This window comes from Thamnophis elegans, chromosome Z (genome assembly GCF_009769535.1).
Source record: "Thamnophis elegans isolate rThaEle1 chromosome Z, rThaEle1.pri, whole genome shotgun sequence".
NCBI classification, from domain to species: domain Eukaryota; kingdom Metazoa; phylum Chordata; class Lepidosauria; order Squamata; family Colubridae; genus Thamnophis; species Thamnophis elegans.
The window spans coordinates 117,260,420-117,284,145 of NC_045558.1; the positions used below are offsets into that span (position 1 = coordinate 117,260,420).

Consider the following 23,726-nt stretch of genomic DNA (forward strand, 5'->3'; position numbering starts at 1 on the left):
GCTCGGTTCTTGATAGCAAAAAGCAGCAACCTCCCAACTGAACAGCATCCCCTTCGCTTTAATAAAGAGTCACTTCCGACCTCCCAACTGCCATAGAGTTCAGCTACTTGCAGAGAAGAGTCGAGACGTAAGGCTAGAGGGAGGAAAATGCGGACTATAGAGAGAGAGAACGTACTGAGTACAATTGTTGAGACCGTAGCATAGAGCAGCATAGCACCCCTTTCCCTCCTCAAATTGATGCCAGATAGCTTGGTTATTTTTCAAAATGATATGCTCCAAATAAAAGCAAACGTACACCATCGCCAAAAATATTTTAAAAGTAGAATTTAATCTTCCAGGACACTTTTGACACTATTCACCCCCCTCCCCACATTCCACTTGCTAATGGAATAGGAATAGGAGATAACTATCTGAAAGTTATCAGTTATCAGATGTAATGTATGGCTGTGAAAGTTGGATTGTAAGAAAGGCTGAGCCCCAAAGAATTGAGGCCTTTGAACTATGGTGTTGGAGAAGACTCCTGCGAGTCCCTTGGACTGCAAGGCAATCAAACCAGTCAGTCCTAGAGAAAACCAACCCTGACTGCTCTTTAGAAGGCCAGATCCTGAAGATGAAACTCAAATACTTTGATCACCTAATGAGAAGGAAGGACTGACTAGAACAGCCTAATGCGACAGAGAATGAGGTGGCTGGATGGAGTCACTGAAGCAGTAGGAGTGAGCTTGAATGGACTCCAGAAGATGGTAGAGGACAGGAAGGCCTGGAGAAACATTGTCCATGGGGTCACAATGGGTCAGACACGACTTCGCAACTAACAACAATCTGAAAGAGTGCAGGAATCTAGCATTTCAGTCTATGTAAAAGAACTGAATGTTACATTTTTGAATGTAACATTCCATTTAATATAATCCATTATAACATTCCATTTAATATAATCCATTACTTACAAGCCTCACCCAGGGAGTGATTGCAAATTATCATTAATCATCCTCACTATTATATTACTTTCATCTCAGAAGTTCCCTGAAGGGAGCAGAGAAAATAATGTGCAACAACACTCCATCTGAGACACAGTTCGCTGCTACACACTTGGACAGATTCAAATTACACTGTTTTGGCCACATTATGCAGACCCAACTCCTTGAAGAAGAATCAATGCTGGGGAAAGTGGACAGAAAGAGAAGAGAATAACCAGCAATTTAAATGTTAACAAGTGTCTAGGTTCGGACTAATGAAGCAAATCAGAACTCTGAGACTAAGGTCCTTCCCAAAGGTCTTCTTTATTGAGTATATCATATTGGCACAGCTTCAAAGGAAAACCAACTCTAAATCTTTCCCACAGTTTAGTATAATTAAAATGGGAAATAAACCCATCCCCCAAGTGTCTCAGATCACGTTCACCAATTGGGTTAATCGGCAGGTTCTCCAGGCATTCCTTCCCCATCCTTATCCCCATCCTGGACTTTGGTTCTCATGAGAAAACTGCCTGTTGTGTCTAGAAAGGCATTTCAACCTCTTCCCCCCTCTGTGTGGCAATTGAGGAACAGAAAAATAAGGAACAGAAAAATGACTGCTGCCAGGTTTGGTTCAAAGTTGACAACAGGGCTATGGGAATACCATTTGAAGACCTCAAGGCCCAGTTTAGGGACAGATGATCATGAAGAAAATCCACCTATGTGGCCAGTAACTGATCAACCAGAGAAAACAATACAAGTCTGCAACAGTGCAACCTAAGTATGTTCTGCATATTGAAACATCCATCCATCACATCTTCCTAGTTAATCTTTTATACCAGTGTTTTTCAACCTTGGCAACTTGAAGATGTATGGACTTCAACTCCCAGAATTCCCCAGCCAACAGAGTTGAAGAATGGTGGAGAATTCTGCTGGTTGAAGTCTAGACTTCTTCAAGTTCTCCAAATTGAAAAACCTCTGCTTTATACTATAATTAGCTAAAGTTTCCTAAATAAATAGTGCTTTAAAATGCCGCTCTGGTCACGTAATATGGAGGCGGGGCTATCAGATATTGGGATAAAATCCAGCCCCAAAGCAATGCCGGATAAATATAGAAATAGAAATTATAAATCCCTTCTATATCAAGGAGTTTTGTCTTGACATTGCCGGTACGACTCACTTCTCTAAATTAGTACGTCTATGCTTATCTTGATATAAAGCATCTTCCGGGTGAGCGCAACGCAACGAGCGGGGAGTTTCTGCAAGTTGGGCGGTCTTTCCGTCCCGGCTCTCAGTAAACTGAGAGGGTGGAATTCGTTGCCCGAAGCCCTGCGCTTAGGTGTGAGTGAGCGTATTTCAATGTAATTAACCCTGCAAGCAAAGGAAACTGCTTTCTCTCTACAGCACATTTTCTACATCGTGTGAGTAAAAAGCGTGAGCCCAGGCCAATTTTTAAAACGTTATTTTTGTTTTTTCTCGATTGGGATTCTTCTTCGTTATCCCATTTCTATAAAAGAATACAATACAGCAAAGATGAGAGAGTGGAGCCATGAGTTGCTTCTCCATTGCATGCGAGCTGGAAATCTGTGTATTTTTTACTGAGAGGTAGCAATTTCAAAACGACAAAATTACAAGCGTGTGTCGTTCACCTAACAGTCATGTAGGGTGTGTAAACTGTACAAGTAGGTCTGGATTAGTGTGAGTTCAAATAGTGCAAAATTTAACTTAACAGCAATGTGATTTATATGTTGATACCAGGTCACACTTTTTATAAAAGACTGGAAACCTTTCATGGGCTTTTTGAGGAAAATGGACAAATTGAACTGATAATATATAATTTGGAAAGGCGAAAGTGGTGGTAATTATGCTTGTAACCACCATAAAAGAAATCAGAAGTTGCTTGTTTAGATTTTTTTTTTCTTTCCTGCTCTTGATTTTTACTGTTTGTCACTTTTTCTCTGATCTCTTCATATGTTTTTCTTTTTTCTAATTCCATCTATAGTTTTTTAATCCATATTATATATTTATATTTATATAATTGATGCCAGGTCGTGTTTGACAAACACAGATAAATGTTCCCGAGTTACCAGCTAGTTTTCTCTGTAACAACAACCCTGTGAGGTGGGTTGACCCAAAGTTACCAGGCAGTTTTCATGCCTGAGGGAGATCTAGGAATCTGTCTTCAACACTAACCACTAGACCAAACAGGCTCTGCTTTCATACTTGTTTTAACATTGGGGATAAATGAGAATCTTAAAGAAATTATCCTATTTTCCAGAGAAACTATCCTTCACATAGTGCAAATTCGAATAATGCAACCATTTTGTGGGATTTATTACTTGTACTAATTGAGACCTGCCTGTACTCATTTCCATAGGAAGTCAATTGCACTAAGCTTACTGTGGTTTTTAAGAGGTGATGACAGATTTGGACTCCTAACATGGGTTGTATGATTTTGCTGTTTTAGTCTCATTTGAGGGTCAAAGGAATGGGAGCTTTTAGTAACAGAGGTAGGAGAAAAGGAAGAAATTTCAAATAGATATCAGAGTATAGCCAGATTGTAATAGAGTTGTTCTTCTATTTATTTAGGTTGCTAAGTAATAATGGACTAGTTGCTTGTTGTAGTCAGTGCTGCAATGATATTGTAAGACTGAAAAAAGAAACTTTTTTTAAAAAAATTTCTTGGAGGAAAGGGAGGTGTTGATGCCATAAATCAGTAGTTCTCAACCTTTTCTTCACTATGGACCATCTTGAAATATCTTGTGTGGCCATGGATTATTGCCATAGTTCCCCAAGACTTAACTCGAGATTTAAATCATAACATTACTTCAAGCTTTGCAGACTCCCTGGGATCCCTCGGGGGGGGGGGGGTCCACAGCTCACAGATAGAGAACTACTGCCATAAATAATGGAGTTAAAAAGCAGGGCCAATAGGATCAGAAGATATATGGTGGTATGATGGCGCATATAGTTAGAAAACAGCATTGCAGGCTGACTCTGTCCACTGCCAGGAGTTCAGTCCTGACCAGCTCAAGGTTGACTCAGCCTTCCATCCTTCAAAGGTCGGTAAAATGAGGACCTAGATTGTTGGGGACAATATGTTGACATTTGTAAATTGCTTAGAAAGTGTTGTAAAGCACTATGAAGTGATATATACCATAGTTTTCGGAGTATAAGACGCACCCTTTCCCCTCAAAACAGAGGCTGAAAATCTGGGTGTGTCTTATACACTGAATACAGCATTTTTTGCCTCCCGAAACCCTGCCCCCTTCACCAAAATGGCCGGGCATAGCCTTATGGAGGCTTTCAGAGAGCTCCTTGGGGGCTGGGGAGGGCAGAAATGAACAAAAAACAGCCTGGTTTTTTTTGCTCAATTTTACACACACACCCCAGCCCCCAGGAGCACTCTATAAGCTTCCTAAAGACTATCCATGCCCTTTTTTTAATGAAAAATGGGCCTGTTTTCGTGAAAAACAGGCCGTTTTGGGAGGTTTGCAGAGTGCAAAAACTTTTATTTTCCTCTTCAAAAGCTTGGTGCGTCTTATACTCCGAAAAATATGGTAAGTCTGCTATTGCTATCAGTTGGAGGCTGGTTTGAATGGTACAAAGAATGTACCAGTTGGATCTTCTGTGATTTCCTTCTATGGACTGAAATTGCAGTTTTAACATTTTGGTAACTTTTCTATTAGGTGGCTGCATTGGTTTTCAGTAGCAAAAGTAAAAAAAGGGGCTATTTAAAAATATATCATTTATTCTATTATTATTCAAGGGACTCTAAACCTCTTTGTTATCCTCCCTGATGTTTGTCAAATCTTTCAGCATTTCTGCTGCCCTCCCCACTTTGTCCAGTTCTCACAGACTGCCTGGACATGTCCCTGGAGTTTTCTTGGCGAAGTTTTGTTGCAAGAGTGGTTTGCCATTGCTTCCTAACTAGGGCTGAGAGAAAGTGACTGGTCCAACATCACTCAGCTGGCTTCGTGCCCAAGGCAAGAGTAGAACTCACCATCCTTGGGTTTCTAGGCTGATGTCTTAACCATTCCACTAAAGTGGCTCTGCCTTGTTACCCTGCTGCCATTCCATGCAGGAAACATCGCGGCTATGTTTTAGACCTCTAAGTTCATAAAAAGGGAAGGATGGATAAGCAAGGGCTTTTTCTTGGGAGTCCATCCTATTAGACTTTCCTCACTGCACCTTTCAAAGATTTGAGGGGCAGGTATAAGCACTGTAATCAATTTTAAAAAATCAGTCTCTGTGTTTTAGGCAATTTTCTTCCTGGCTGAAGATCTCAAGTTTTGCCTAACCTTGTAAACATCATGATGGCCTATTGAATAACAACACCCCTAATTTTGTACTATAGGTGGTCCTTGAGGTGATTTATCATTTATTCATTTAGTGATCAAAAATTACAAGGTTACTGGAAAAATGATTTTTGACTATTTTTCCCACTTAAACTGTTGCAGCATCTGCATGGTCATGTGATCAAAATGTAGATGCTTGGCAACTGATTAATCTTTATGATGGTTGCAGTGTCCTGGGGGGGGTCATGTGATCACCCTTTGCAACCTTCTGACAAGCAAAGTCAATGGGGAAGCCAGATTCACTTAACAACTGTGCGACTAACTTAACATCTGCAACGATTCATTTAACAACCAGCAAGAATGATCATAAAATGAAGCAAAATTCACTTAACTCTCTCACTTAGCAACATAAATTTTGGTTGTAAATCAAGGACTACCTGTACTGTGATTATAATAGTCCAAAACATTTTGACTGGTTGAAGATAGAAAAATCTGATTTATAGTTTGTCACTTTTTTCCCCTAAATTTTGGTTCTTAAATCTCCCTTTATTTTGTAGACGCTACTGGGCCCAACGGTTTCAACATGGCATCAGTTACAGATAAGTCGCTGTTATCGGCCGAATTACAAGGAGAACAGGAGGAAGAGGAATTCAATCGCCTTTTACTTCAGGTGTGTTTGCTGCAGTTTCGCTCATATTTAAGAAAAATATTGGGTTGTTTTGCAAGAGAAACAGGACTTCTGCGACAAGAGAGCCGCCCGGAGTCCTTCGGGAGTGGGCAGCATACAAGACCAATAAAATACAAATACAAAATACAAAAGAGAGCAGAATCAGGTTACAGTAGAACAGTGGTTCCCAAACTTGGCAACTTTAAGACTTGTGGACTTCAACTCCCAGAATTCTCTGCTGGCTGGAGAATTCTGGGAGTTGAAGTCCACAAGTCTTAAAGTTGCCAAGTTTGGGAACCACTGCAGTAGAAATTCAGGCTGAGGGAGCGCCTGATCCAGATTTCATAAAACATTTAATATTCCTGTAAATTAAATCCATCCAGTTTAATATACTCCCAGCTTAACCATTCAGTTATTTCTCCCCTCTTGCCACGTTAAATCTAAATATTGACTTTTTAATGTGATGTCTTTGGGTGGTCTGAAGGCTGCAGTGTGGGTGTGCATGGTACATTGAAGGGAGTTTAGGAGGCCCTTGGATTTTTATGTTTCTATGATGTTCCTATTTTATAGTTCACATGACATTTTTTAGTTTTTCCCCCCTTCGAAGGAAGAGCATATCATCATTTTTCAAGTCAGAGGAGATAAGGAGCTCCGAAAAGTGGTTATGGAAACCATTGGTGGTTTTGGAGGCCATAAATATTGCAACAATCCACTTCTTTTGACTGGCATCTAATGGGGAGGGGGGCTGCCCCTGAACCATCTCAACAAATATAGATAAGGCTATGTTTTTGGAAGGACATCTTCATTTCTTGTTCAAGAAATGGAATTTTTTGGAAGGACATCTTCATTTCTTGTTCAAGACTATTCTTGTCAGCAATTTGACAGAACTATGATTTTAAATTAAATTATGCATCTATAGGCAATTCCAGACACACAGTAGTGAAGTCATGATCTTACAAAGATATGTTGTTTTTCTGATTCTAGAAGCAGTTGATTTTCATAAAAGCAATTTAAACCTTTTTGGTGAAATAGAGTTAATAGACAGATATCTGTCATGAACAAGACACTGCATTTTTATAAAGGAACTAAAAGATTCCAAAAAGATTGTGGAACTCTGACCTAGGTGACATTGATATCAATTTAGCATATGTATGCAGTTTTACAAGTAGTTGTTATATTGAGAGAAGCAGTTCCAAGTAAAGCTGCCTTCTGCAATTGACAGATGGCAAATTTGTCAATGTCTATGGTGTTTAAGTGGTGATCCAGTTGTTTTGGGACTGCACTCAAGGCGCCTATTACTATTGATTATACCCTTGCAAACCTTTGCCATAGTCATTCTATTTCTATTTCTAGGTCTTTGTATTTTGTTATCTTCTCCAGTTCTTCCTCTTCGATTCTGCTGTCTCCAGGCATTACCACATCCACTATCCAGACTTTTTTGTCTTTCTTATCGAAACTGTTAATTCTGGGATGTTATGTGGCTGATGCCTGCCTGTCTGGATTCTGAAGTTTCAGAGCAATTTAACTTCTTCATTTTCTATGATTTTCTCTGCTTTATGGTCTCACCAGTTCTTGCTTTCAGGCAAATGATATTTCTTGCAGATCTTCCAATGCACCGTTGTTGCTACTTTGTCATGCCGCTGCTTGTAGTCAGCTTGTGCAATCTTTCAGCAGCTTACCAGGTTATCCATTGTTTCTTCAGCTTCTTTGCATAGCCTTACTTACTGTCTCACTTTGCATAGTCCTACTTACTGCTTGTTGCTGTCTTCTCAATTCTGGCTTTGTATACATTTGTCCTTAAAGCTTGGTTCAAATAGAGAACAGTGTGGGAGGAGGGGAGGGGGTAGCTAAGTTCTGCTGTCAATCTAGCAATCACCTCCAGAGTAGAACTGCCCTTCAATTGCTGTGAAGGACCCAAAGGGTCTCCCAATAGGTTTCTTTTAGCCATCAGAAAAAGGGAAAAATATAAAAGAGTGTGGTTGCTGACAGGTTGGGGCACACAGGATTCATAAACACATCCAACCATTCTCTCCCTAGGCAGCGCAGAATATCCAGGGCTCCATGCCTTCTCCAGCAGAATCCAAACCCATCCGCCCCCTTCCAGGTAAAAAAAAAAATACTGCAGAAAAAGGTGGCATGCCAAAAGAAATAAAAGGAATGTCAAAAAGGTCTAAGATATTGGAGAAGATTTCTCAGATCTACATGAAAATGAGAAATTCTTCACCTTTCCTATTCTACGGCACACATTTGCTCATTTCCCCAACAATTTGCTTCTTTCTCTTGTTTGTTTCTCCATCATTTCCTTATTTGTTTCCAAGAGGGATGTGAGATTATAGGGGACGTTACGATCTTAAAGGGAACAGGGAAAGGGAAAAAAGTTATAAGAGAATGATAAGGTAGTCCTTGCTTTACCACTATAATTAAGCCCAGAATTATCTTTGTAAGTGGGAGCATCATGTGACTGGATCGATCCCTCCCTCCCCCCCCCCTCTCTCCAGTTTTACCCCAGTTGTTAAATGCTATGGTCTTTATGTGAATCCATTTTTCCCAATGGGGAAAAAATCTCTAGCAAATTGCTGTCACATGGCTGCAGGACACTGCAAAGAGACATAAATGAGCTGATAGCCAATCGCCCAAAATGCGATCATGTGACCATGGAGAGAGGGTGCAACCATTGTAACTTTGAAAAAGGACTGTAAATAGTTCTGGGAAGGTGCCTTGTAAGTTCAAACACATCAAATCATAAGTCAAGGACTACCTATGTTTATATTCTACACTGAATGTTTATATTCTACACTGAAAAAGACGGTTACAAAAATAACTTTACATGATATTCCTAGCCTGCACCAGGAAAAAAAATTAGTATCTAAAAGGGGGAAATAGTTTTAAATACAACAAAAGAGAAGAAGTTTTGCAGGGAAACTTGGAAAGCTAGAAAAAAATATCAATTCCAGTTGCTATGCTGCTGTGGGTGGGACAGAGGCAGAGTAGAAGGATAGGATAAAGTAGAGTAGAGTAGATTAGGGTAGGATAGGGTAAGCTAGGGATTGTTCAACTGAGCCTAATCTATAACATTTTATAGCGTCCACAGAGTTTTAGTGATCCTGGACATTCTGAACTTGTACACAAAGAGGCTTTTCTTGCTTTATTTCAGTAGAACTAATTGGTGGTGGATAGGTTCAATTTCCATTTGTATGCCATTGCTTTATATTTGAATCCTACAATGATAGGGAAAAAAATTGGTCTGCCAAATTGCAAGAAATGTTTTATCACTTAGTTTTTGTTGCATGTGTGACATCTTTATTTTGCACCATTTTTCCCTGCCTAGGATTCTGCCTTAAAACCCACACAAGTTCTGGTGAGAAGATTTTTGTCAATGTCTGCAGGTCTCCACACATCCCTTCACCACCTGACCTAACCAACGAAGAGCTGGGTTGCCTCATTGAATCAGAGAATGCCTCCACCTTCCGGATCCCCATGAGTCTGGGGGAGCCCCATGCAGAAGTGGACAAGAGTGAGTTGTCAACTCATTAGAAAATCGATTGGTGCTGAGATGAATGGTATAATCTAGGAAATGTCTTATTAAACAAATGTATATACAGTAGATGCCCAATTTACATATAAGTGACTCCAGGTGTCTTAGAATATTTATAAGGCAGGAGCCGTAGTGGTACAGTGATTACAATGCAGTATTGCAGCTGATTCTGTGCACTGCCAGTAGTTTGAGCCCAACTCGGCCTTCCATCCTTTAGAGGTCTAAATGGGAACCCAGATTGTTGTAGGCAATATGCTGACTCCCTAAATCACTTAGAAAGTGCTGTTTTTGCCCTCCCCAGGCTCCTATAAAGCCTCTGGAGCTTGGGAAGGGTGAAAAAAGCATGCAAAAAATGGGGGGGGGTCGCACCTGTCATGCGCGGATGCACGCTGGGTGTGTGTGTGTGTGTCGGACATTGCATTTTGGGTGCGGCACGCCCACGCATGACTCCCCTTGCTTATAGCAAGCCAGCAAAAAAAGGTTTGCCATCGCTGTCGTGGAGAATAACAATACTGTTGTCTTCTTTGGTTGTTGTGTGGATTATTCAGAATCTATCCTATATTTTGCAGAAAATTTACAACAGAATACAAATGCGTTATTATATACGTTTCTAATTATCCTGACCGAAGAGGAAATGGTGTTGAAAAAACAAACTTTTTTCTATTATTTGTCATATGGAATGGATTTACATGGAGACAATACCATGTAATTGTATCCCTTCAAGAGCAACTAGCAACTAAAAACAATGCACATTTGGTGTGCATTGTGGACCTATGGAAGAATTATTAGGAATCAGCTTAATGTTTCTTTCGTCCTTTCAGGTGGTAATGGTTGCACAGCCTACGATGTCACCATCAACACCAACTTTTTTAATAGAATGGAGGTGAGTCTTATTTAATGCGGGTTTGGGATCTTCCCTTCCTGTGCTCATCCAGTTTCCTTTTTCAGCTCAACAGGAAGCTGAATGTCTGCCTCCCTAATGTAAACGCTGGTGGTTTGCACCAACAGTAGTCATATCTGAGTGTACTCCCAAGACACAGGATTTTACTGGGGAAAGCAATCTTCAAGCCATTTTCTTTTAACACAGTCATGGGAAACGGGGGCTCAAACTTTCTCAATTTTCTCTCCTATCTCTGCCAATGTCAAGAGCAACCAATTTCTCAAAGAATTCTTCCTTACCATAGCTATGGAAGGATTGTCAGAGAAGTACAAGATGGACATCAGCAATCAAGGTACAGAAAATAAGAATTGTAGCAAGGAGAGCATTTGTTTGGTGGGTGGGGTGGTTCCCTGAATAGAAGCTGTCTTAAGGGGACTCTGGCAGCATTACCTTGCTCTTCCTTCATTTTGTTACCTCTATAGTAACCAGCTGACACAGTTGCTTGTATTCCTTCTCAGATTGGCGGATTCTGAAGAACAGGAAGTTTATGGGCTCCATATCTGAACAGAATATCCGCACTAAATCCAAGCCCATCATCCAAGAAATACAGAGCAGGTGTGTTTGTTTTTTATTGGGGTGGGTGGGTGGTGGTCTTCCTTAAACTAAACCATCTTCTTTTGCTGTTAGATCTCTGACACATATCTTTTCCCCCAAAAATTCTCTCTTGTTGTTCTGGATGTCATCTCCAAGGTTTCTAGATAGCATATATATTTGTTCATTAATTTGTCAAACAAGAATTACAAATTAGAACGAGGTAAATATGAAAATTAAAATGTGACAGGGATGAAAGGCACCTTAGAGCATTTATGCACATCCCCTTAGGAATCTCTTAAATATGAAATGAGAACCACAGAGGTTAAGTTATCAACGCTGTGAAAGTTAGTACCTGAGACAACTAAATCAGGTAAGAACTGAATCAGTTCTTGATTTTATTATTATTATTTCCCTTGCTACCTTCCACCTCTTGTTGGTTATGGTTGCTCAAAAGATATTAATTGGAACAAACTTGCATGCAGCCAAACTCGGGTATGTTTCTCTTCGTCTCCTGCTTTTCCAAGTTCTCCAAAGTTGGTGGAGACAGTCGTCATGCATGGGTTAACTCAGCCAGTAACCAATAGAACTGAGTCTACCAAAGTGATGTCATCGCCTCTGAGGAGTGTCCTCCCACTTTTTTAGACTCAGTTTGATTGGAACTGGCTGTGCTAATTGCTCTGGCCTCAACAACTATTTAAAATTGCTGAATTGGCTACCTCAATCTGTTTTAATTGACTTCTCTAAAAATTTTACTTCTAAATTCCTAGTGAAGGACAGGATCGTCGATAATAGCTCCTCTCGGAACTAGGGCTCTCAATTAGCCCCAGCGCTTCCTGAGAGGGACTGCTAGGGTTTTCTTTGTAGGCTTCAGCCTCTTGACTTCGCCTGCGGATTGCAAAGGCTTTCCTGGATTCAGCGCTGCTTAGCACTGGCCGTTGGAGGCTCCGCTTAGCGCTGCCGCCTCTGCTGGCTCTGCCTCACCACCAAACGCCGCTGCCACACACCGCCTCCGCTACTAAGCACTCCCGCCGCTGCCGCCGCCATCTCCTCCACAGCCTCTCCTCAGAGCCCTCACTGCCCTCGTTCCTTCTGTGGCCTCAGCTACCTCATGGCGCCCGGCCCATAGGCTCTGTAGCCTCAGTGGTCATTTTGTTTTGGCGCAAAGAAGATCCGATGGCCATTTTGACTCTCCTTCAGGACAACAAGTCACGTGTACAGGACATGGCTTCCTCTCCTGCCCATGAGCCACAAGTTCCTCCAACTACCCTGGCCTCTGCTCTCACCACCGAATCGCCTTCATCCGGGACCCATAAGCGCAGACCTGCCCCAGAGGCTCCCCCCACTGAGCCCTCTTCCAAGGCTCCCAGATCTAGTCACAGGACCACAGCCAATCCACCTTCGCAGGAAGATGGCAATGCCACTCAGGTTCCTCCCAAAAAGGCCAGGGGCAAGACCAAATACATGGAATCCCATCTGTTTCAGCCCCAGAGGCCTGTTCAACCTAGTCCTCCTCCTGACCTATCTTCTGATTCGGAGGATGATCTCTCCCCTGCAGCATCCATTATCCAACCTGAGGAAGCCAGGGGCACGGGCGATTTGGCCTGTAGTGGGGATGAATCCGAGGGTGGCAAGAGCATCACTCCTAATGGGGAACCTTTGTACCAAGAGGATATCTTTCTCCCATCCCGCCACCGTTCTTAATCACCTGGCATGGCTAATATCATATCTGAGGCCATTGTACGAGGCACAGCAGCAGGACTTAAGCACAGGTCTGCTAACCATTCTACTCCACGCAGGTCCTCTTCTTCTGGTTTCAGACGCAGGAATGGTGATCTCTCGGCTTCTTCATCGCATGAGTTACCTGGCATGTCCAGCCAACCATTGGTTTTCGGAGAGGAGGAACGCCCTGCACAAGATTCAGATCTTTCTGAAGACGAGGTCCTTCCCCCCGACCCACCTACCTTTGTCGGTCTCTTTAAACCTGCTGGCTTTCGGTCTCTTTAAGGCCAAGAAGATTGCTAGCATCCCTTCACCCAAGGCTCCTCAGGGAATGGAAGCGGACAAGGCAGACACCACTGACCCCCTCTTCATCCAGCCTAAGGTGGAAAAGGAGGTGATTCCATCGCCCAGACCTCATAGACGTGGTCCAGAACCAATGGGGGTCACCAGGTACAGGCCCCCTCCCCAATACCTTGGACAAGCGCCTGTATAACGTGGGACCAGAACTCACCAAGGCTCTAGAGGTACCTTCTATTGACTTACCTGTAGTTAGCTGGTCCTCTCCTAACGCAGCCTCGGCAGCTCCTGAGGAGGCTCTTCAGCCTGAAGACAAGAGAATAGAACAAACTCTGGTGAAGGGACATCAGGCCTCAGCTTGGGCCATCAGGGCAGCTACATCTGCTTCTTTCTTTAGTCACTCTGCTCTCTTATGGCTAAGACAACTTCAAGGGAGACTTCTGGCCCGGGATTCTAAGGCTCGCAGGGACATTAACAAATTGAAGGCGGCCCTAGAATACACCGCAGATGCCTCCTTAGACACGGCCTGTTTCACGTCCAAAGCTATAGCATCCTCTATCACCAGTCGCCGGCTCCTCTGGCTGAAGCAGTGGCAGGTGGAGGCCCGAGCCAAGCGGAGACTGGCCTCCTCCCCCTATTCCTCCTCCCTTCTCTTTGGTCCTCCCTTAGAACTTCTACTAGTAGAGTCCAAGGATAAGCGGAAAGTCCTGCAACCAGCCACCAAGAAGCAGGAGAGTCGGAATCAGTCCTTTTATTGTAGGCAGCCCTTTCGTGGACAAGACGGGGGTTTCTCCAACTCCCGTCCGCAACGTCAGGCTCCTCCCAGACAGGGCCCCTCCTTCTCCAACAGATCAGGCAGAAACAACCAGAGAGTCCAGCCCAGAAAATCATTCAGGGACAATACCAACTGCCCCTATAAGAGGCAGAAGTGACTGCCTGGAGGATCTCCCGATCAGGGGATGTCTGGCAGCCTTTGCTGATCGTTGGGACGATATCACCAATGACATATGGGTCAGGTCCACTATCAGATTCAGTCTTCTCTTGGGCTTGCGCTCCAGCCCTCTGAACCACTTTGTCACATGCCCAATCTCCAGGGACCCTCACAAGAGGCTCCTAGTAGAGCAGGCCATTCATCATCTGCTCCACATTCGGGCCATTCAACCTGTGCCTCCAGGCCAGGTGGGACGAGGGTTTACTCTCGTCTCTTTATCGTGCCAAAGTCTTCGGGGGGCTGGAGAGCAATCCTCGATCTCAAATTTCTCAATTGATTCATCAGGTACAGGAGATTCAAAATGCACTCTCTCCTGTCAATCCTGGAGAATGTGCGCAAACACGATCTGCTCACATCAGTGGACCTTACAGAGGCTTACCTCCACGTGCCCATTCACAAGCAACACAGACAGTTCCTACGCTTTGTCTATGCGAGTCGTCTCTTTCAGTATTGGGCCCTCCACTTTGGGCTGTCATCAGCCCCAAGGGTTTTCACCAAACTCCTGTCAGTCGTAGCAGCCTACTTGCGAGCCAGACTCATTCGGATTATGTGCTATCTGGACAACATTCTCCTGTTGTCCAGGTCACACAACCAGGTTCTTTGGAATCTCCAGGACACCTTACAGGTGCTTCAGGCGGTGGGATTCTCCATCAATCAGGAGAAGAGCCACCTTGTCCCCACCTCACGCCTGGTCCACTTGGGAGTCCTCATTGATTCTTCTCAGGGGAAGGTTTTCCTGTCTCAGGAACGCCAGATCAGCCTCAGAAACTTGGCCAACGAGGTGCAGAGGAGACAGCTGGTCACTCTTCTCCAGCTGTCTCAATTTCTGGGGAAGATAGTCTCATGCTTCTCTGTCGTTCCTTGGGCACGGCTTCACAGCGTTGAGGGCCGTTCATTTGGCTCTCCTTCATTTCCAATCCTCACTTCTCAACACACACATGCTGAGTCGGACAGACAACACAACGGCCAAGGCGCACGTCAACCGCCAAGGGGGGACAAGGGCAGTATCTCTCATGGAGTATGCCTTTTGTCTAGGGATCTGGGCAGAAGCCAATCTTCTCTCTCTCCACGCCGAACACATCTCAGGCATCGACAAAACCCGGGCAGACTAGTTGAGCCGCACAACAATCGACCCTATAGTGTGGAGCCTGAACCGTCGCATCTTCAGACAGCTGTCATCCAGGTACAGGACTCCGGTGCTAGATCTATTCACAATGGCATCCAACAAGCAGCTGCCCAGGTACCTGTCTTGCTACACGACACCAGACGCGGAAGAGACGGACGCCTTAAGGTGCAGGTGGCCTCACCGTCTCCTGTACGCCTTCCCTCCCTTCCCCCTGATACAGAGGCTGATTCGGAAAATGAGAGTGGAAGAGGTCAAACTCATCCTAATCGCCCCTCATTGGCCATGCCGACCCTGGGATGCGGATCTGGTCAATCTCTCAGTAGGCCCAGTGTGGCGTCATCCAATGGATGAAACGTCCCTTCTTAATCAGGGGTTCATTCACCACTCCGACCTGTCCTGGCTCTGCCTGACCTCATGGAGACTGAGCGGGCAGTCTTGAGGGCGGCTAACTTTTCTGAGACTGTAATTTGGACTATTCAGGTTTCTCGCCTCCCAGCCACTAACAGAAACTACAAATCAATGTGGTAGACTTTCGTTACTTGGTGCTGCTCTCGAGATACCAACTCCCTGGAGGCTTCGATCCCCCAAGTTTTGGAGTTCTTGCAACAGGGACTTATAAGGGGCTCTCGCCAAACACCCTACGGTGGTGACAGGTGTCAGCTCTCTCTTCAGTTCTCTCACTTCACCGGGATGAGCCTCTTTCCTTGCATCCTCATGTCCGCTGCGTCATTAAGGGCACGTCTAATCTCTGCCCTCCTGTCGTACACCGTTTCCCCTCATGGTATCTAGCCAAGGTCCTTGACTTTCTCACTGAACCGCCCTTCGAACCTCTCAGGTCAGCCTCATTGCATCATCTTACACTGAAGACAACCTTTCTGGTGGCCATCACGTCAGCACGGCAGGTCTCGGAATTGGTGGCCCTTTCCATCTGATCTGACCTGTGCTTATTTCACCCAGACTGTGTGGTGTTTCATCTTGATCCCACCTTTGTTCCAAAGGTAAATTTGGCCTTTCATCGATCTCTAGACCTCACTCTTCCAAATTTCTGTCCTAATCCTTCTCACAGACTTGAACACAAATGGCATAGTTTGACGTGTGACGTGCTCTTAAGATCTATATTGCCAAGATGGCCATCTTCAGGCGCAACGAAGCTCTCTTTGTGTCTTTCCATCCCACATATAAGGGGCTAAAAGCTTCTCCATCAGTGGTTGGGCACTGGATCCAATCTGCCATTTCAAGAGCTTACCTGGCACATCACCTCACTCCTCCATCCAACATTATGGCGCATTCCACACACAGTGCGGCTACGTCGGCGTGGACAAGGCAGGCCTCGGTGGAGGAAATCTGCAGGGCGGCCACCTGGACTACTACTATTCCCTTTATCCATCATTATAAGGTGGATAGATATGCTTCAGTAAATGCGGCATTCGGACGGCAGGTCCTTCAACAAGTTCTTCCCACTTCAAGCTCCTGGCCCAGTCTCATTCCCACCCGGGGGCAGGCCTAGCTTTGGTACGTCCCATGCATGACTGCTGTCTCCACCAACCTTGGAGAATGGGGCGTTGGTTCTTACCTGATACGCCCCTTCTCTGGGCAGGTGGAGACAGCGGTCATCCCCACCCTTTCAGGCTCTGACGTAGTTCGCAGAGGGAGATCTGGGAGAAATGCTGGAGCATCAAGGGATTGAGAGCAATTGAATAGCACACAGCAATCTACTTATCTCCTTCGTCAAGAAAGCAGGAGGGCACTCCTCAGAGGTGATGACATCACTTTGGTAGACTCAGTTCTATTGGTTACCGGCTGAGTTAATTCATGCATGACTGCTGTCTTCACCTGCCCAGAGAAGGAGTGTATCAGGTAAGAACCAATGCCCTATTCTGATTTATGGCAGTTGGTTAATTAAATCTCCCACCCAGGCAAATTAGGTTATCAGTTATCAGTGAGAAAATAGTGATTTTTCCTTGATTTTTCTTCCTGGTTGCATTGCCACCTCTCATTAATTGGAGTTGCTTAAGATATATTAGTTAAAAGAAATTCGGACAAAGTAAATCACCTCGGAATGTTTAGTTTCTATTTCAAATCCAAAACCAAATTTAGAATTTGTATTTGAGTGGGTTCATCACTTCTCTGCTTTCTCCCTTTCTGTCCAAATTGTTTCAAACAAATGGCTTTTTGGATGGGGCGCTAGTGTTTCAACCCTCAATTTTTCCTTCCTTTCTTTCCTTTTGCCAAAATCCAGATCTGTCTATTAATATTATTTCTATTCTCAAAATTCTTTGCCTTTTCCAAGTTTAGATTTATGACTGTGGGTTAAATGAATCTTCTTAACAGTCTTTCATCTCGTCCACATGCTCCTGTTCAGTTGCTTTGGTTGGAAACCAGCTTCTTATGCAGCTTGTTGCCATGCTGCCGCCCTATTCAGAGGGCAAATCTCCAACCTGCGAGGGACCTGTTGCCTCCCTCTGGGTCTGATAAGATGTTGCCCCTTCTTGGTCCCCCCTCCAGGTGGGTTCTGATCCAAAAAGAATCTTGGAATTGGTTTGTCAGACAGGGTTCATGTGACGCTCTTCAGAGCTCATATCCCCCACGTCTGTTCAGCTGGAGAATTTCCGGTCAAATCATATTATAAAAAAGATGTTGAGACTCTGGGAAAAAACCAGAAAAGAGCAACAATGATGATTAGGGGACTGGAGGCTAAAACATATGAAGAACAATTACAGGAATGGGTTTGTCTAGTCTAGTGAAAATAAGAACTAGGGGTGACATAGTAGTGTTCCAATATTTGGTGGGTCAGTCTATTTTCCAAACAACAGAAGGCAAGACAAGAAGCAACAGATGGAAACTAATCAAGGAGAACATCAACCTAGAACTATGGAGAAATTTCCTACAAGTGAGAACAATTAACTTGTGGAACAGCTTGCCTTCAGAAGTTGTGAGTGCTCCATCATTGGGGTTTTTAAAGAAGAGACTAGATAGCCACTTGTCTGGAATGGTATAGGATCTCCCGCTTATGATCCCTTCCAATTCTGTTATTCTATTATTAGGTGTGACCAGTTCTCACACTTTCAGTCACTTGGTAATAGGCATGTATTTATAATAGTTGCAGCCTCCCAGGGTCTTGTGATTGCCATTTTGCAACCTTCCCAGCAAGTTGACAAGCAAAGTCAATGGGAGAAGCCAGATTTGATTTAGGTGATTCACTTAACAACCATGTCAAAGAAGGTTGTAAAATGGGCATGAGTCACTTAACCATGTTTCTCAACCTTGGCAGTTTGAGGTTGTGTGGACTTCCAACTCCCAGAATTCCCCAACTAGCCATGGGAAGTCCACACATCTTCAAGCCAACTCAGAGAAACACTGGATTAAATTGTTGGATCATATGAATAGCATATGGATTTTCTTTTCCCCCAGTTGCACTTAGTACACAGTAAGGGGACCAGCACTAAAATGTTGTGGTATGGAGTGCAGATGTGCTATCTAACCTGGTCCGTCTCATTTTCCATCCAGTTTTGCTTCACAAAAAGCCATTCAAATTCTGCATTTGCCAGTCGTTGCCAATCTGCCTTGGGCACAGCTCTTCTTATCTAATTTAAGTCTGTTCTGCTTTTGTCTCAGCCCTGCTGCAGCTCCTGAATTCACCATAGTGGCGGAGCCATCAACCAGTCACCCCAATCGTCTAGTGGCAAAGATCTCTCTCCCTGAAATGGTAATTCCATAGCATGGGGTTTACAAGGAAGCACCTATTGTTCCAACTCTAGCCCAGGTGCTGGAACCGATTGCATTTTTTAAGTGTGTTTTTTCTCTTCACCTTCACCACTACTGCAGATCTCAGCGAGAAATCTTGAACTGGACCTTGGAGAAGACCGTATTGTGCTACGGGGACATCCTGAGCTCTATCATTTGGACATTTTCATTCCCTACAGCATTGTCCCTGAGGAAAGCCGGGCTCAGTTCCACAAAGAAACAAAGGTGAGGAACTAAGCAAGGAAGAGACTTGGAGAAGTCTATCCCCCCATTAAAAAAACTGCAATTGCTGCATGTCTAGATTTTCAGTCCTAAGAGGAATTTGGCTATCTACAATTTTTCTTCTTAATCTTCCCCTCCTACCACAAAGTTGTGTAAAAACCCTATCGCCTCTGAAATAGAGACAGATTTAACTGGACATTTGGAGACCATTTGAAGTCATGACAGACGCCCCCACCCGCAAATTACCTACAATCCAGTTCTGAAGTTTGGATGGTTGCACCCCACCCCCCAGTCACATTACCACGTTTTGGGCACTTGGCAAATGCCCTATATTTATGGCCATTTGAACCATCTCTGGTCATTTGAGCACAATTAAATGTTTTGGCCAGAAACCAACATTTCCCTCGGTTTTTCTGCAAAAAACGGTCCATAGCAAATAATGGGTATGCTAAAAAAACATATTCACTTTATAACCACCCTGTTAGGTTAATGACCCCCCTGCAAGGAAAGGTCAAAATCAGGTCAGTCACAGTGATGATCTGCTTTACGACCCTTATGATTTACGAAGGGTCATAAGTTGAAGATTGTCTATAGTAAATTGGTCACACTGAAAGAGCCTAGTTCTGGGAGATTTTCCACCCTTCATTTCTCCTTCATTTCAGCTGCTAGGTGTTGGCCATTCATCAGTGAAGTAGATGTAAGAGTGCTTCAAAAAAGTATGCCAAAGGGGAGTTTTTTTTTTCCTTTTCTGTTTTGATTGAGATCATTGCAATGAACCTTCAAAAAGCTCTGACAAAGGAAGAGCTAATATGTAGAGGGGCGAGTATAAAAGAGTCACCAAGTAATGTTATATCGGTATTTTTCAATCTTGGAAACCTGAAGGTGTGGGGACTTCAAGTCCCATGATTCTTTACTCATTATACCAGCCTGGCAATTCTGGGAGTTGAAGTTTGCACATCTTCCAGTTGCCAAGAGTGAGAAATATTGGCCTAAATGATCAAGTTGATTGAATTTGCTTGAAAATTATAGAACTTTCTTTCTAATTACCTGGCTGAAGAAATGTTGTAACTTTAGTGGTTCTTTTTCTGAGATGCACTGAATCACAGTTTAGCCAGCCACAGATTTGCCTAATGTATGCATCCAATCTCTGACATTCATTGATGGTTCAATTGCTGCTTGTGTTAATTAAGAAGATCACATCTAAGCTCTCATGGGTGAGTATGCATGCAAGCTTCATCTCATATGAATTTATACTCTCAGAAAACCTTTTTATTTTTCGTCTTAGCACTCAGTCTTTTGCCCTTGATTGAGTCATTTGGATCTGTAGCTGTTGTTTTGTAGCCAGCTTGTCTGGCAGAAGCTGAGCGGATTCCATAACAAATCGTCATGGTGCCAAAATGACAATATATACATGATGACATCATGAATATGCCATGATTTAGATAGTAGTGTTGGATGTCTTGAACTGTAACAGTTGCATAATTATATCATACAGACATTGGCATTTGCCCCTTTTTTGCCCTTTACAGAGATGAGTTGCAGGAGCAACACCTATTTTCCACATTACTCAGCTGATACTCCTTAATATGAAGAATTAACAAGCCATCATTACTAGCAAAGAAGGAGAGATTTAGAGGAAGAGTATTCGAAGGACCCTTTCCCTCTTCACAATCCTGTTGTACAGGTCAAGAAAGGTCATAATATGGGGCAAAACTTAACTGTCATGTTTAGGAACGGAAATGTTGGGCACAATTGTGGTTGTAAGTTGAGGACTACCTGTACCTGTTGCCCAAAATTTCTGTTGCTAAACAAGACAGTTATTAAGTGAATTTTGCCCCAACCTTTCTTGGCATACTTGTTAAGTGAATCACTGCAGTTGTTAAGTTAATAACACCGTTAAATGAATCTGGCTTCCCCGTGGGGTTTGCTTGTCAGAAAGTTGCAAAACTTGATCACAGGGACACTACAACTGTCATAAATTTATGCCAGTTGCTAAGGTCCAAATTTTGATTATATGACCACGGGGGATGCTGCACATTCATTAAGTGTGAAAAATGGTCATAAATCACTTTTTTCAGTACCATTGTAACTTCAAATGGCCACTAAATGATTGGTTGTAAGTCAAGGACTACCTGTATAAGATCAATTTGACCCCAACCGATTTCCAGAGGTAGTCCGTGGGGCAGAAAAGGTGCCCACCTCTTCTGTAGTGAGGGCTGCTGCATGTAAATTCTTATTATAGGAGAGGTTTTCATTCTCAAACCTACAATTTCTTAGTTTGATTGCTTTAATTGAGCCACAAGCTTTCTTGCAAGCTCATCTATCCCTGGTGAAGAATCAGATGGACAATATAAATAAGCTAATCTTTCTTTTATCAACGGGAGCATCTGCCAGAGATGGATGGGTGGGTCAGAATATTTGTTACAATTGTGCAATTGAAGCCACATCCCATTTTTACATATCAAATCCCTCAATGCATGTAAAATGGGCAGGTTTTCCATCACACACCTACTACCATCTTGATTTTTTAACATCACCACAATGGACTTCCCTATTTATGAGACCGTTAGGAATTGGAGGTTTAGACTAAAATGTGCAGAATCAGCGATGTAAGCAGCAAAAGTTTCAGTTGCCAAAGGGCACCAAAAAACAAAACAAAAAAACAATATGAGTCCAATAAATTTATCTGTCATTGTTTCCAGGACTGGATTACTTCCAGTTGGCAAGCTTCATCCTGGAAGCTATAATCCTCCATCAGGTTTTTTTTTTTCTGTATCTCCTCAAGGATGCAGGTTTATTCAGAAACGACATCTTAGTAGACCTTCACTTCAAGAAGCTTTTCTGTTAGGGAATTGCGCAGGCTGTTTGTACAGCCTGTGTTCAAATGGAGTCAGAGACGCTAACAAGAACTTGTGGTTTTTAAATAAATATATTTCAATAAATAAGGGAGGCAAAACAGGAGCATGGTCAGGTAAATCAACACAGCAGGAATTTCATGAGGTAAATCACAGAGAACATACAAGGCAAAAAAGGTGGGAAATAAGGAAATGCCCCCTTTTGACTCAAGGCAACCAATCTCAGCTCAGATTGCCTTATGCAGTAGCCAGCTCTCCCCAATCAATCAACTATAACTCTGGGTTCTGACTTAATACCCAACCCTCACTTTCAAGTTATAAATTTAAATATCTTGGCATTTTCCTTTCACCTCTCCCCAACAATGCTGTCATTCTCTGTTTTGGGAAATGATTTTGGAGTCTCTGGTCCCATGCTTACACCTTCCTGCCTGTAGTGCTGTGCCTTAAATTGATTTCCGAAGCCTTGTCAGATTCTTCCGTATCCTCAGAAGACGGAGTTCCCTGGTTCTAACCCCCAAAATAGGCATCCAGGCATCCTACATTCTGTGCTCTAACCTCGGCAGAGATGGGTAACCTAAAGTCTCTAGGCTGTTAGAAACCCAGAAACATATTTTGGTGGCTGTTAGATTCCCCTCCTGTCATTGTGAAGTGGAACACATGAAGCCTACCGTGTAAGCCATGAAACAGGCTTCACATAATAGATGGATTCATCCTCACGTCACTTGTTATGGCCCTTGATTCTTCCTCCCCCCTCAAAAAAAAAAGTGTATTCCCAGGCACCCAAAGATTTCCATTCCCGGCCTGCAACAATGCAAGTGTCATTGTGGGTCTGCTCCTTGTTTGAGGTCTGGTTCCTAGGGCTCTTGATAGATTACCTGTTTCAACAGATGCAGCATCAGGAAAGACATAAACATCCAGTGACCCTCTACTTTTTCCCTCTTCTAGATCCTTACTGTCCTGATGCCTGTCCAACACCCTTTGCTGTTGCTATGAGCTCCGAACAGACGGTCTAGAGGATTGATCACAGTGTAGGCTGGGGATGTACATTATGGACATATGTCCCAGCCCTGTACAAGAAACTTCTGGCAAAGAACAGCGGACTGGAGAAATAGGAATGACCTCCTTCTCCAAAGAATGATGCTGGAGCTTGGGAAGTGTCATCTCTAAGACACGCAGGCTTTGAACCTAGAAACACAGTAAAATATGTTGGATGAGAGTCAGGATTTGTCTCCATTTTTCCTCCTACGGTTTGTTTTCAGCTTCCTTTCCACCCACAACAGCTGTCACTCTTTCCCATTTAATTTTGCCTCCTTTTGTTACACTTAATCCATGTACTCTCCCTGCTTTGCTCCTACAGTCAGCTCAACTGCAATCTGTGGCCATGGTGTATACTCACCATCTTAATGTTAATGAAAGTTTGTTCTGTTTCAATTGCAGAGGGAGAGAATTTTGAAGTGATTCCTGTAGGAAATCTATTCTAATGGACTACAAAAATACTTGTCTTTTGAATGTGTTCCTTTGTAAAGATCCTGTTATGGCTAGAAAATCAGCCAAGGAAGAATGGCCAAAGCTAGAACTTTTTTCCTTGTGTGCTGTCATGTCTACTCAACTGGGGGCAAGCAAGCAAGAACCACACCAATTAAAGGACTCTTTAATAAGAGAGCCAGTTGGGTCTAATGGTTAAGGCACCAGATTAAAATCAGGAGACCAGGAGTTCAATCCCACTTTAGGCATGAAAGTCAACTAGGGGCTTTTGGGCCAGTCACATCAGCCTAATCCACCTCACATGGTTATGGAGAAAACAAGAGGAGCAAAGAGTATTAGGTGTGTTCACCATCTTGAGTT

At 43.4% G+C, this 23,726-nt stretch overlaps 1 protein-coding gene across 2 annotated transcripts; it reads left to right on the forward strand.

Annotated features, from left to right (window-relative positions):
- The first annotated feature begins 2,194 nt into the window (after positions 1 to 2,194).
- Positions 2,195 to 23,097, forward strand: PIH1D1 (PIH1 domain containing 1). 2 transcript variants are annotated; one of them, XM_032237081.1, is made up of 10 exons: positions 2,195 to 2,294; positions 5,809 to 5,921; positions 7,956 to 8,022; positions 9,247 to 9,432; positions 10,275 to 10,336; positions 10,601 to 10,685; positions 10,852 to 10,948; positions 18,676 to 18,766; positions 18,886 to 19,029; positions 22,827 to 23,097. In XM_032237081.1, exons 2-10 carry the CDS (start codon positions 5,835 to 5,837, stop codon positions 22,872 to 22,874), a joined length of 867 nt encoding a protein of 288 aa, XP_032092972.1. In that variant the 5' UTR covers positions 2,195 to 2,294; positions 5,809 to 5,834; the 3' UTR covers positions 22,875 to 23,097. The 2 variants fall into 2 exon arrangements, with proteins under 2 accessions (XP_032092972.1, XP_032092971.1); XM_032237080.1 differs by having other exon boundaries at positions 2,200 to 2,374.
- The last annotated feature ends 629 nt before the right edge of the window (positions 23,098 to 23,726 follow it).